Here is a 15,000-nt window from a genome sequence, read left to right on the forward strand (position 1 = left end):
ACGGCTGTCCGGAAGGCGAGAGAACTTCAAAAACCAAATCAATTGGATTTACAGTAAAGGTACAAATTTGCATATACTCAAAAAATTGCACAAATTCTTGTGAACAAGACTTATTCTTATAGTACAAAGAGAAAGCATTTATTCACTGGCGCATGGATGAAAGAAAGTAGGCTCAGACGCCTTCAGTTGTTGAACAAAATATAGCAAATGCTTCGCATCCAAAAGATTCTGGGCATATTTCATATAAACAAATCAAGTCAAACATCGTCGATGAACTCACTATTATTTCACGAGCAGCGGCCAAAATCATTTTTATAAACTGAATGCATAGGCTTTACTGCGCTTCATGCAACTACACTTAAATACATTCCATGCATTCATTCCATTATTTATACACTCCTACATATCAATCGTCGCAAATGTATTAAAATATTCATAAATACACCGGGTCGGTCAAAGCAATTGACCTCTACAAATCGTAACAGGCGACGTCGGTATTGTATTGAATTATTGTCTGTTTTGGAAGTAAAATTTAATATATTTAAATATTCAAATAGTCTTTAATACCTTCAAGTACGGAACAAAGCTTGTGTACCCCTTTGGTTTTCAAAGAATCCGCCACGAATTTTGAACCATTAAAGTATTTATCAACCCACGTGAAAACGTAACATAAAATCGAGGCTAGCGATCAAATTCCCCATCCCCTATGATTGGTGAAGACTAAGATGATCAAATTCCCTCCCCCTGGGCAGGAAAAGGCGTGAAATGCCCGGGGTTTTGGCCGGGAGAATGTTGAAGCTTCGATTTGACTGGTACATTTGTCCTGAAAAGCCCCGAGGGGAGAGGAACTTATAACTTCACTCCACTTCACTTCCCGGATTCTTCTTCTACGCATGCGTAGGTAGCTTGTTATACTCACGTTTTATAGCTTTGTCAAGATCATATACTGAGATCGCCAATTCTCACATCGTTTGTCACCATTGAATTTTTGAGTAAAAGTCTGAGTATGCATCACTAGAATTCATTACCATAAGCTACCATAACACTTCGTGCGAGTCTAACGATCTCTACATAAAGCGTTTGAGACTGTCCATCCAAGCAAATTCTTTTTCTAGAATCGGAGCAAAAATATGGAACAAAATTCCTTAATCCTTAAGAAACCTCTCAAAAAATGTATTTAAAAGGAAAGTTAAACAAAAACTGAGAAAAAGTCCAAATGATAAGTTATCCAAAAGGAAATCCTTTTCCACTTAGATCTTTAAAGATTAAGAAGAAAGTGAAAGATTCATTGTATCAGTAGCAAAATAAGGATGAAAAGTACTGATACAATGAAACTTTCACTTCTGGATTACTACGTAGCAAATGAATCTGTTTAACGATTTACAGATTAACTATCTCACTCGTAATAGCTGTATTATCATAGATATTGTTAGTACTTGTATAGCATAAATGCATTTATACAAAAATTTAAACAACATTCATACGTTATAAAATAAATAAGTAAACAAATAAAAAAATAAATAAATCTCGGACTTGTAATTTACTTATCCAAAGCACACCGGCCTAGATCATTGTAAATAAAATATGTATGTACGTGTATTTATGTTAATTATAGTTCTTTCACTTCGCAGAAAAAGCCTTCCAAAAGATGTTCTTAGTTAATTGGATTATACTGATCCTTCTGTTCAACTTCGTTCAAATATCACGAGAACGAGCAGTCCACCCTAACCTCTATTTTTCGCCGAATGAAGTCAATCGCTTGCGACAGCAGGCAAAGACAACTCATCGGGAGATTTTCGCTGGCATGGCAGAAGCTGCTGAGTATATAAAAGCACAGCCTTTAAGATATCTGCCACCGAGAGACTGGTTTAAATTTTCTAGTAGATGGAACGAAGACCATGGGAATAACTTTGGAGCTTTAGCTATGTACTGTGTGTTGAACCACACTGACATTAAAGCTAGAAATATTGCTTTGCAATTTTTTGACAACTTCGTCTCCTTACCAAACTGGCGTGTTAGGGCGAACATGGTGGACGACGTACCTGTGGCACATAGCTTGGTTGGCGTAGTAACGGCCTATGATTTTCTTTACGAACACCTCGATGTTGGTTTGAAAGAGAAAACTTTCACGAAGATTGCAAATGTCACCAAGGAGCTTTACGAAAGGTCCTTTAAGCTTTCCTGGGGTTCACAGTACATCCAAAATCACGTTGCTACTAATTATGTAGCCTTGTTAATAGGAGCATTGGTCGTTGAGCAAGAATTCGAAGAAGCAAAGATTTGGAAAGCACGAGCACATCGTATGCTTCATCGTACCATGTTTCTTCTTAATCTTGTCAAGGATGGTTCTATGGAAGAAGGAGTAGCGTATGGTTCTTACACTTCAAGGTCTCTGACTCAGTATATTTTCCTGGCTAACCGACACCTTGGAATTGACTTGACGAACAACAACTGGTTGGCAGAACACTTCTGGTTCATGTATCGTACGATTCTTCCAGGATTCACCGAGACTGTTGGCATTGCAGATTCAAACTCCAATTGGTTCTACGGACCCGAGAGCCAGCTCGTTTTCTTGGATAATTACGTCATGAGAAACGGCTACGGAAACTGGCTTGCGGGTCGAATCCGAAGAATGCGATTAAAGATCGCTAAATTGCCTGCTTCCCATCGTTATTGCACGCTCCATACCGAGTTCATCTTCTACAACGCAAGTATTCCAGAAACCGAACCTCCGAATGCAACAACTCCGCAGCTTCATGTTTTCAAGGACTGGGGAGTCGTGACATACGGAGGCGGAGCGTTAGATAAGGACGGACGAAAGCATACATTTCTATCGTTTAAGACAAGCGTATTGCACGGAAGAGCGATGAACAACATTTTCAGACACAAACCTCTGACGTGGATTGAAGGGTGGCGTAATTTCAACCCAGGCCACGAGCATCCAGACCAAGGATCCTTTGTATTTGCGCCCCATGGTGTCCCTTTCATCACTGAGGCACTCTACGGCCCGAAATACACATGGCTAAATAATGCGCTTCTATTTGGCCCAGCAACGATTCCCAGTTGTTCCGAATCTCATGAAGGACAAATTGGAGACTGTAAGCAGTGGATGGTTTACAAAAACGAGTCCACGTGGTTTGCTGATGCTGAACTTACCGCTGCTTCGGAGAAAGATAAAGTTGTTTTTGCAAGTGGAGAGTATTCGGGGTGGTACAGATCTTCTTTGGGTCTGAAAAGTGTTTACCGTGCTGTTGTATTGTTAAACCCAGGGGTTCTTCTGGTTGTTGACCATATTGAGACCATCGCAGAAAGCTCAACTCGTTACGTGAGTGCGTTTTTCCATAACAGATACAATCCTTTCGTCTTGAAAAAAGACAAGTATGGAGAAACGTTGGCTTCCATCATGCTAGAAGGCCACCCTTACCACGTCCTCTCATTCAACGGTCATCAGGAATACAGCGAAGTCCAATCACAAAGTACAAAGTATCCTTCAGAGGCTGGGATACGAGAGACTCATTTCCTCAACATAACGACAATTTTAAATCCAAAGCAAACCAGATTAGGGTATTTGTTTGTTTCACCCGGAAATAGTGTAACAAAACTTTATCTTGAAGGAGAAGAAACCGGAGTACATGCGCATTTAAACATAAATGGCCTTCAACACCAGGTATCTATCGCTACAAACTTTAAAAAGCTTTGTGAGTTTCTTGGAGGTAATGGAATCGCAAAGGTTGTAATAAAAAATACAAAGCAAACGATTGTGTTTGGAAGAGTAGATCAAGTTCTACGCATCTCCGAGGAACGTGCTCATGAAGTTTATTTGCCAGAGATTTATATTGGCCTCTTTGCCTTGATTATTGGATTGGTTACCTGTCTCTGTCGCCAACGATCACACCGACGTTTGTTTATCTGCAACCAGCGAGTGCGCGTGTATTTCGTGGGTGGATTGATAATAACATGGTTATTTATAAAATGGTGGATAAGAAAACTATATCAATAAAGACTCCTGGGCCAAATAAATGACGTTGTCAAGATATCTTGTTGCGTGAAGGATTGAATCGCTTTTACGAAACTCGGCAGGAATGTCACTAAGGGCCGGGGTCGGAGATTTCCCCCGGCTACTGCAAGTCTTAGCCCCGCCTCCTTTGATACAAAACCAAAGCATTAAAAAGTAAAAATACATCAAATGAAAACATCGTGAATTAAGAAACAAACCCATAGTTTATTAACACAAACTCTTTCACCTTTTAAAATGAGTTGACTTTATAATCACCGTGAGGCTGACTGAAAACGCGTAGTATTCAACAATGTTATCTTCCTGTAAGCGTGCGCTTTTTACGAAGTGTTCGTTGTTTTCGAAGTTTCTGGTTCTGCATGAATATGTCATCAAAGAAACGGAAGACAGAAGAGGAAAAACAAGGAGAACTGGATTTCTCTTCTGGCTCCGCTTCAAGGTAAGATGATGTTTAACTGAACAAATCACCGTTTGGGCTTCAACATTTCTTTTCCAAATCGACCCGGACCGGGATGATGCCTAAGCCAGTTTAATAGCATAAGATACATGTGGCCTAGTAGTTGTCACACATGGACTTTTCGTTGTTGAACTTTAAAAAGAAATGCACAAAAAAGTCGGCGATTTGTTAACTACAAACTTACACCTTTAATTGGGTCTTCCTCTCGCTCGTTTACTCGTCATGCAAAAAATACTTTCCGTATCAGTCGCATAGGCGGCTTATATACGTTCCAGTTATTGCTTTGTCGGACAGAAATTCCACTGAAGGAATTTGGAAAACTTTCTGTCTATTTTCGACAAGACTGCTCTCACTTCTCCTCTCTGAAGCTTATGGACGAAGACAGACGTGGGAAATCAGAATTGCACGACCGAGGAGATAAACAGCTCGACCGAAATGGCGGGCATTCTCTGTAGCTTACCTGTCACATGTCCGAAAGCCCAAACTGAAGCTTTCAATAATCTGAGAGAAGATATTCTTCTGCATCCTTACCGGTATGCAGAAGTGATGAAGACGTTGTTTAAGTTGGGACCCCCAACTCGTTGTACTTAACCGAGGCGTTGTTGTCAAACATTAAAAAATCACCCAACATTGAGGGCAAAATTGCCGATTTGGTTGACAATATTCTGACCGGAGAATTGTCCCAAGATTCCGTCAAAGAGAGAGCGGCGAGACGTATCCGCCTCCAACAAATTGTAAATATCTCGCCACAACTTTGGTGAACAAGAAGTTTGGGATTAATTGTCTCGAAAGAACATGTCAGTGGATTTGGCTTTGTAACGACTGCTGCTTAATTCACGGAATATGTGAAGTTGAGGTTTTAAACTTTTCCAAAAACCGTATACAATTAGTCTTTCCCAGTTTTGGATCAGAGAAGATCGTGATCAGTCAAAACTGATTAAAAAATATTTACGAAGGTCAAGTAGACTATTGCACGACTGATAAAACAACGCGAAAATGTATTTTTTAACGATATTTCGGCTGGGCAACACCAGCCTTCATCAGGTTTATTTGGAGATGTAACGAATTTCCAGAATATATACGCACATGTTATGAAGTAATTAAAGAAGATTTCAAATGATAACGTAACGTGACATAGCTACTGGATAAACAACCCAAAATTTCACAAGAACAAGACGCCTATAAAGGTGTCTCCGTGGGATGCACAAACGGTTAACACAAATTGTCCACTTGCAGTGAACTTCAACTACAGGTAAACTTCCGAAAAAGACGAGCGATTACCAGAAAGATAAGTCTGTAATTTATCTTGAAGTTGTTTGTTGTAAAATCTCTTATTGTTACTAAATTTGCGAATGCAAACAACGAAGCCTTATTAGGGGTTGTCAAATCCCACAGTTTTACTTGCTTTCTTAATTCTTACTTCTTACTTATTACAAATCACAGTTCAACAATTTATCATCCTGTATTCGAAGTCCGGTTCCTTGCAAACTGTTTAAATATGCCGTGTTGAAAATAAAAAGACTTGTCCCTTGGAAACGGTTTAAATCTGCCGTGGCGAACACAATACGACGACATCCGCACTCCATTTCTCTCAATGCGCAAAACATCTAAAATCCCGTAATTGCGTGTTCCATATTCCAGTCCACAGTTATAATTTTACAATTCCATAATCAAGCACCAAACGTTACACGATAAGGAAAAAGTTTAAATCCAGTAGTCTAGTCCGGCTTTAAATCGCCAAAACTCTCTAGCAACGATTCAAAACTCAACAAAAGCTATAAGTAGTAAATAGTTCTCAGAAACTACAAAAGTTCGTCATGATTCTACAAACGAGCTGAACAGAAAACTATCAAAAAGGAAACCAAAAAACCCTTGTGATCGCTTCTCGAGAAAGCAGACACAGTTGAAACTGTTCTGTGCTTGCCTCATACGGCCCAGTATCATGCTAGTTTACAGCGTACATCTATAATATTGGACATCAATGTTTTGACCAATTGACACCTGTCGAAACAAGGTATCCGCGGACCAGTATCAAGTGACCATAGCGCGTGCTCAAGCTTAGAGCTCACCGAGGTCAGCTGTTTATTTTTAAGTTGACCGCTGACCAGGTACTGGTTTTCGATTGGATTGCAGGCTATACCCAGGCTAAACCCAGGTTAACTCACCTAAACATAAGCGAGGCTTCATTTTTCGCGCGCTTTCTGTGGCTCGACGCTGCTACACGGCCATACTACGTCAACTATAGTTCTTACACAGTCAACGCTTTTCGTGTTCAGGTGGAAAACGGCTTGGTGGAAAAATGTTTTCTTTCTGCATTTTTTGCTGGTTTCAATCCAGTTTGACACATCATGATAGCTGTGGTCCACACGGGGCGGCTAGGCTGTTATTCAAGTCAAGCACCGGAAGGATATAAATTTAAAGCTGGGTGTTTATTTTTAATTTGCTTAGAGCTGCTTTTTCTCTGTATTGCACTTTTTGGCATATCTTTAGAAGCTCTGATAAGGTTACATGATGCCTGAAGGACCTATGACTAGATCAGAAACGAAAGGAGAGCGAAAGAGAACTTTTTTTTTTTTAAACTACTTTATTGGGCATATCAGATAAATATTTAAGCAAGACAAAAGTACATAACAAATAGAAAACAGAAAATTAAATTCAAAAGAAAAAAAAAAAAAAAATGCACCCAAAAGGGAAGGCGCGAACGGGACGTAAAGTCCCATGCGTGGCGCCGCACTTATGAATTAAAAAACACTATAAAACAGAAAATTACCAAAATACAGAATAGATAATTTCAACTTAGTGGCACGAGCACGTACTGGCTAGTGTCAACGTGCAGGGCCAATCAATGTCATATGTGGTTTTTAAACAGTCATTGCGGACAGATTCTCGGTACGAACCTGGGTTGTCAAAGCTAGTGGATGGTAAAACGGAGCAAGTAAGGTTCCAGAGTTTGACAATGCGATTAAAGTATGAGGCCTGAAAAGTACTAGTTCTACAAATAGGTGTTTTTAGGTTAAGAGAATTACTAAGTCTGGTACGGCCATGGGAGATAAAGTCAACAAAACAGTGTACATTAAGGTCAATATAGTTGTATAGACATTTGTAAAAAAATAACAAGTCTTTCAGTTCTCTATCATAGGATAAAGGGAGCAGGTATAGCTTGATTAATCTGTCCTTGTAAGAGACCTCTCCCACCCGAGTTTGTAAAATCCAGCGGGTGGCGCGGCGTTGTACTCGCTCGACTTGGGCCTTTAGGGTGACTTGAGCGGGCGACCAAACTTGCGTGGTGTAGCACAGCTGAGACTTGACCAGCGACAGGTATAGCATGCGCCGAACAGTCACGTCGGTTATTAAGGGGCATGTTCGCTTTAAAAGCCCAAGGAGCTTGTTGGCTTTCGAAGTGATGGCGTGGATGTGGGGTTTCCAAGAGAGCGAACTTGTGATGTGAACACCCAGATCTTTTTCGGTGAAGACGCGCTCAAGTTGAGCACTGTCCAGGGTGTACTCGTGAACCAGGGGGGATTTTTTACGGGTGACAGTAAGTGATTTACATTTAGAAGTGTTAAATTTAATGCGATTATGCTTTGACCAGCTGTTTAGGTTGCCTAGAGTAGATTGCGGAGACTGACAATCACAGATAGAGGCGACGCTTTTGTACAGCTTGGTGTCGTCAGCGTACAGCGCTACCCTGACCCGGCCTACGACTTCCTCCGGTAGATCGTTAATAAAGATTGTGAACAGTAGCGGCCCTAACAGACTCCCTTGTAGGACGCCGGAAGTAACCGGCGCCCACTTTGATGCAGCACCTTCCACAACCACCCTTTGGGCGCGACCAGTTAAGTAGTCCGTGAACCATGCAAATAGTGGTCCCGAAACACCATACGCCTTCAACTTGGCCAGGAGGATTGAGTGATCTACGGAGTCGAACGCTTTGGCGAAATCCAGGTAGATTAAGTCAGACTGAATGTTCTTGTCCAGAGCTTCGCCTATGGCGTGCAACACCGACAATAGGGACCTTAAGATCTACGACGGCGACGTCGACGAAAACGTCACCTCAAAATAGAACTTTGCTCTAGTAAAAGTCTTTCGCGATTATTCCATCACGTTCACTTCGTACAATGTGGGCGAAGTATCCTAAAAATAAATTGGTACGAGCGGTTTCAGACTGAAAATGCAGAATGAAAGATTCCCTGTTGCATGCTCACGTTGTCGTCAAAACCTAAAATGTAGTGATTTCACGTCGTCGTCACGCAGAGAACTGCAAAAATATGACCTAAAATCCGTGCTGCACGTGCAGCACGATTATTTATGCTCTTTTAACCAATGATATCGTTGTTTTGTGGCGTTTTCGTCGGCGTCGTCGTCGTGACACACGAGCGGTTCTTCAAAAACCCGTGTTGTGAAAGGCTGATTAAGTGTTTCACGTGATCGCGAAACGGGTGGCCACGCAACGTTCCAAGATCTGGATCTAGTTTTCGGCGGGTTCTTTTGAGTCTTTCTTGTGAAGAGGTGTAATATCCGCAGTTTTCCACTCATAGGGTAGCTTACCCCGACTCAAAGAGAAATCGAAAAGCGAACAAAGACTAGGAGCAATTTGCTCAGAGCATTCTTTCAAAAGGCACGCCGGGATGCCATCAGGTCCGCGGGCTTTTGAAATGTCCAAGTTACTCAAGCATTCCCTGACTTCATTAACCGGCACCTCAATATGAGAAATTTCCATTTCGGTTAGTGAGTTATACGATGGCGTGATGTTTACATCAGGAGTAGCCGGGAGAAATACGGAGCAAAAATAGTTGTTAAGAAGCTCCGCTTTCTGTTCTGGTTTTTCAGCAGCTACACCATTATAAGAGATTACTGAGTTCGCACCTGATCGGCCGCCGAGAAAAGCTTTGTGATAGCTTCAAAAGATCTTAGGATTGTCCTTGAATGACATTTCAATTTTAGCCAGATATTGGTGGTGTTTACATCGTATAACGTACTTGAGGTTTTGACTGAGAGTGCGTAGTTTTTGTTTGCGTTCTTCAGTCTTGTGCTGTCGATATTTCCTCAAAGCAGCGTACTTTTTTGCGAATTAGGTGCCGCACTTCGCCATCAATCCAGGCCGGAGAGTTTATGTCACGAACTGTTTTTGTTGGGACATGATCTTTTACGGCTGAGAGAAACAAACCCTTCCAATTAGACCAGTAATCGTCAATGTCCTCGGAGGCAGCAATTTGGAAAGGTGTTCTTGAGAGGGATTCCCGCAAAGCGTCGAGGTTTCCGTTTTAAAATCGAACACTTGCCGTGTGGATCCCTAAGATCTCTTGAATCTTAGTTTAATTGTGAATGTTATAACGTAATGATCCGAGGGAAAACGGCCATCTCGGGGGTGAAAAGTTGAAACATTCTCAATAACCTCGGGCCAGTTGGACTGAAGTACCTCTTCCCTCTTCCTGAGAGATTTCCACGACAACAACAAAACAAAATACCAGTAATAGCTCATACTTAGCGGAAGAAGTTACTCCACAAATTCTTTCCTTGGGCACTGAACCGTTTGTTATTTTCAAAAAGTGATTTAATAGGTTTTTCCTTTGTTCAGGAATGAAAATCGAATTTTTATTGTCAACTGGAATTAAATAACAATTAATGTACTCTTTTGGACATAAAAAAAAGTTGATTTGTTTGTTTTTCTCTATTAAAATGCGAGCGAACAAGTGTTTTTTAATCCGTTTGCCCAACTGATTTTCGATGTGCCTCGACAGTGACAAGAAAATTTTGCCCTTATGTTACAAACACGTAATAACTCACGAAAGAAAGGATGCATCTATGACAAAATGACGGCAAGACACCTGGTTTTTGTTAGTTTGCTTTTTTTTTTCTTCCAAGTTTTTTAAAGTTCGACGAAATACGTGCGAATTCAACACAAAGATCACCATCGTTGATGCTAGTGCAAGTTTCAACTACAGTTAAGCTCCTTCTAATGGGGTTAGTACTTGGATGGGGGACCACTGCGAAGTCCCCGTGACGGCGATAGCTAATTCGTTTCTTTAAAACACACAAGAACGAAGCAAGATCTAGAAATAACGTAGAAAATTCTCCTTACCTTTAAAGTTTGCCGTTCTCAAAGGAAAAGTATCTGTCCACTTTATCAAATAGTTTAATACTGCGCGAATCATCGCGTGCAGAAAGATTTCTAACTAAATGTTTGCCCTCATCGCGATAACGGTAGTCTGTTACGGAGACAGAGGGGTCCAACGCGCTCTTAGAACACCGCAAGGCTGGGAAGTTTGGAAATATTGAAGGGTATAAACGTAGATTCACCCGATCGGAGCTTAATTCAATATCCGTGGGGTATATGCACATTTGTGACTACCACAAAAAAAAAAAAAGATACGCGACTGGTTTTAAGACGTGGTATGCCTTCGGCATCCCACGTAATAAATGCCGTTGACACACTATATACTAACGAGATCGCCGGTTTAAATTAACCGTCACGCTTGTTTGTCCCAAGAGGTTTTTTTTTTCAATAAGATGGGCTTCCCGAGCTTTCCTGAAAGAGTGATGAGCTTTTCAATGGGAACGAGTAACATATGAATGTGTGAATGGTTATTGCTAAGAAAGTGTTCTGAGACTGCGGTCGCTGAATATAACTACTAGTGGGACTGAGTATTGGGCGTCTGTGTTCATTAAAACGGTCTTTAAGGAGACGTTCAAGTTGGTTTCCCCGATATACTGAAGATTACGTAATTTACACTGAATCATGTAAATAACATTGAAAATGTTACAAGTAATTAATGTGAGGATTGGTTTTATGGCTTTTACCCGAAAAATGAAAAGTGTATTTATTACGGCTGTTCTAAATTGGGGCAAGTGGTGCAGTTTTAACTTCTGCATCGAAAAGAACCGGGAAAATTATCATTACACGGTGTTTTAGTCAATTGGGCCCTAATAAGAATGTCAATAATATTTTCACAATGGCGGTAAGCCACCAAAGGGAGTGTTTTGAAAACGTTTTTGCAACGGTCTGATGAACAAAGTATGTTGGAATGTTTGTGAATGATGCTTGTGAGGTTAGGTAGTGGTGGGTTCTATGTGATAACAAAAGGAGTGGTTTCAGTTAGTCTTGTCATTGTGTTCCTAAGCGCGTCAGACCGGGGAATGTCCGAGGCCCGCTGTATTTGAGTTTTGAGGAAGTTTCTGTCGTAAACACGGTTAGCTAGGTAGTTTGTTAGTTCATTTGTGCGTTGTAAGTACCGTAAATGATCTAATAAACGCCGGGACGTTTAATTAATTTTAGGGGTTCAAGAGGGAGCGTTTAATAGATAGAAGGCGTTTTTTCTCGTAACTTATTTTAAGGAACTCAACAAAACTGTATACAGTATGCTTTCCGCCAAAAACGTTTTTATGTTTAAAGAACCTCGACTGCGGGCTTACGCCTTTTGCACTCAATGGTTTCTAATTTTTTTTTCTCTTTTCTACAATCAAGAGTGGGCTTCAACGAGTGCGACTTGTTTTCATATTAGAACCAAACGCTGAAGTCCAGAATCCTTGCTGGTCTTCTAGCTGCGTCTGAATCGAACTTCCTTACCGTCCAAGTTTGCGGAAAACGAAAATGCGAAGTGGGTCTTGTCATTCCTGGATGCTATCAAGCTCGAACAGGCAGGAAAAAAATTGCAGATATATTAAGCACCAAGATCAAGATGATCAAAGAGCGCTATCCTTGCTTTGCATATGAAATTGAACATGACATAATACACAAACCGATGTTAATAAAGCAATGAAATTAAGAAATTGACCTCTTTACAGTTGTGTGCTTAGAAACCTGGCCTTTAAAAGAAAGTGAGGAAAGTGTTTACCATGTTATGATACAGACCTCCCTTCTTTTCTTATGTTGTTGTTGTCATGCTAATTAGTAAAAATTTACATAAGAAAAGCAGTGAGGTTTCTATCAAAACAAGGTCAACGTCAGCCTCACTTTCATTCATAGGCCAGGTAACTAAGCACACAACTGTAAAATGGACTATTGATTGATTTCGCCCTATTTCGCCATTTTCTAGTATTTTGGAGCAAATTTCACGGGGGGGGGGCGTTTATGAGAGAGAGGGCCGTTTAATACAAACTTACTGGCATTGTGGGGGGGGGAGGGCTAGCCACCCCCATTTTGTCTCCTTTTTTTTCTATTTATCTGCTTTTTAGTGTATTTTTATTTTTGCTGGAACAGATACTGTTTACCTGACGTGAACATTTTCATTAATGCAAAACATAAACAAAGTCAAAATGGCAGCCTAAACTATCTGGACTTTTGTCACCCCCCCTTAAAATATTCCTACAGTAGATCCGCCACTGAGAAAGCTATACCCAAGGACCAGTTTACTCGAGCAAAGTCTCGAATTTCAGATCACAGCCGTCTAAATTTTATGACCGGCCAATAAACAACCGCATCAACGCATTTAAACGCCGACCTTTTTTAGGACACGGCCGAGCGTCAACCCAGACATTAGGGTAAGCAATCACAAGCAGTGGGCCACCAGGTGAGAAAAACCAATGTTGCTCGAAGCATTAATTTTGATGACCTACACAAAAGGGGTCACAGATTTTAGGGCAGGACAGGCGAAACACCGTGTGCCCTTTTGGGAGTCACTGAATAATGACCCAATTATCTTGGATGACATAAAACATCATCAGATTGAGTTTGAGGCCGAGTCCCCAAAACAGTCATGTCAGCATAATAAGATATACTTCTCACAGGCTGAAACCTTGATTATTGATGCAGAAATTGTCAAACATTTGGGCAAGGAAGTCATTGAAATAATGCACCTTGTGCCTGATGGGTTTCCTTCAAATATATTTATGCCTCCCAAAATGGACGGTACTCCTAGAATGATACTGAATCTTAAACCGCTCAACGAATTTATTGACTACCATCATTTTTAAATGACCTCCTTCCATACAGCTTTGTGGCATCTGTAGATCTTAAAGATGCTTATTACTCCGTCCCCATAGCAAAGGAAGACAGGAAATTCCTCATGTTTGAGTGAAACCGGTAATATTATCAATTCACATGCTTACCAAATGGGTTATCATCTGCACCCCGCATTTTCACTAACATTGGAATTTCTGGGATTTGTACTTAACAGTGTTACTATGAAAGTGACCCTCACTGAGACTAAGCTAGGAAAGTTAGATCTGCTTGTGAAAGATTACTGTTCCTTGTTTCAAGTTATCCAGCTGTGGAATTTGCTGAACTTCATACAGGAAATTGGAACTTGACAAAATCGAGGTACACTGTGCAAATAAAGGGCACTTTGATTCTTTACTGACCCTATCTACCCAGTCTAGTGAAGAATTGACTTGGTGGGCAAATAATATTCTGACTACATCAAACCTAGGTTGTGGAGCGGTAGAGGAAACCTCTACAGGAGGGTTTTGGAATTGTGACGAACAAAGAAATCACAAATTATCTTGAACTGCAAGCTGTTCTTTTGGGAGTACAATCCCTTTGTGTTGACTGTAGTCGGAGACACATACTTGTTCAGTCAGACGTACGACACCTCTACAGTATCATACATAAATGCAATGGGCGGCATTAAATCCTTACAGTGCATTGGCATAGCAACCATGATGTGGAACTGGTGCATACGCCACAACATTTGGCTCGGTGCCCCTCACATTCTAAAAATATTCCAGCAGACAAGGAATCTAGAGCACTAAAAGAGTCAACAGAATGGTCATTATCTCAAGAGATTTTCTAATGCTGCACAGACGCGATTGGTAAAATTTGCTATGAGCCTAGTGGCCCATCAGGCCGGCGCTTATCTCCCGTTACTTCAAAAGCGATTGGGGATGTTTGAAATTGACCTGTTTGCCTCTTGAGTCTCTAGACTTAATTGTAAGAATTCAAAATATGTGTCATGCATGAAGACCCTGGGCCACAGTTTATCAATGCCCTTTTTCATGAATTGGCAACTTCATTACTTTTAAGTGTCTACAGAAGATCGAACAATATCAATCAACAGGAGTTCTTATAGTTTCAGGATGAACAGCACAACCCTGGTTTACACTCCTTCTGGATCTTATGACAGACCATCCTCAAGCACTTCCCCAGTCAGACAGTGTCTTGTACCTGCCGCACAGCAATGCAATTCACCCTCTCAGCAGAAAACTACAACTACTGGCTTGCAAAGTACCAGGGAGTCTCTCCAGTAGAGAATGATTTCGATCAAAGCTACCAACATTTTTCCTACAATCATGGACAAATGGGACCCAAAAACAGTTTTGCTCTAAATAGAAAATTGATTTGTACAATCCACCAATAAATATAAATATAGTATTGGATTTCCTGGTTAGCTTGCATGAACAAGGGTTATCATACACCACCATAAACATAGCCAGAAGTGATTTATCTGCTATCATTTTCCCTCTTGTCAAGGTGAACATGGGTAGCCATCCTAATGTCTCTCACTTTATGAAAGGTATTTTCAAGGTAAGAATCCACCTGTGCGACGGTACCGTACCACATGGGATGTAGATCTGGTCCTGTGTTATATTT

At 40.8% G+C, this 15,000-nt stretch overlaps 1 protein-coding gene and 1 long non-coding RNA gene across 4 annotated transcripts in view; one reads left to right on the forward strand and one right to left on the reverse strand.

Annotated features, from left to right (window-relative positions):
- Window positions 1-4,406, forward strand: part of LOC138049534 (dermatan-sulfate epimerase-like protein) — a 17,416-nt gene extending 13,010 nt beyond the window's left edge. For 2 of the 3 annotated variants that reach the window (XM_068895851.1, XM_068895853.1), the window contains exon 2: window positions 1,632-4,406. In XM_068895851.1, the coding sequence (XP_068751952.1) occupies window positions 1,632-4,000 (2,369 nt within the window). In that variant the 3' untranslated portion in view covers window positions 4,001-4,406. Of the gene's footprint in view, window positions 60-1,631 lie in introns of all 3 variants that reach the window. The other variant, XM_068895852.1, reaches the window with a different exon arrangement.
- The window catches only part of LOC138049542 (uncharacterized), a 66,621-nt gene that overhangs the window by 25,366 nt on the left and 26,255 nt on the right, over window positions 1-15,000 (reverse strand). The window lies entirely within an intron of this gene.

The sequence above is a fragment of the Montipora capricornis genome, chromosome 5, assembly GCF_036669925.1.
Source record: "Montipora capricornis isolate CH-2021 chromosome 5, ASM3666992v2, whole genome shotgun sequence".
Classification (NCBI taxonomy): Eukaryota; Metazoa; Cnidaria; class Anthozoa; order Scleractinia; family Acroporidae; genus Montipora; species Montipora capricornis.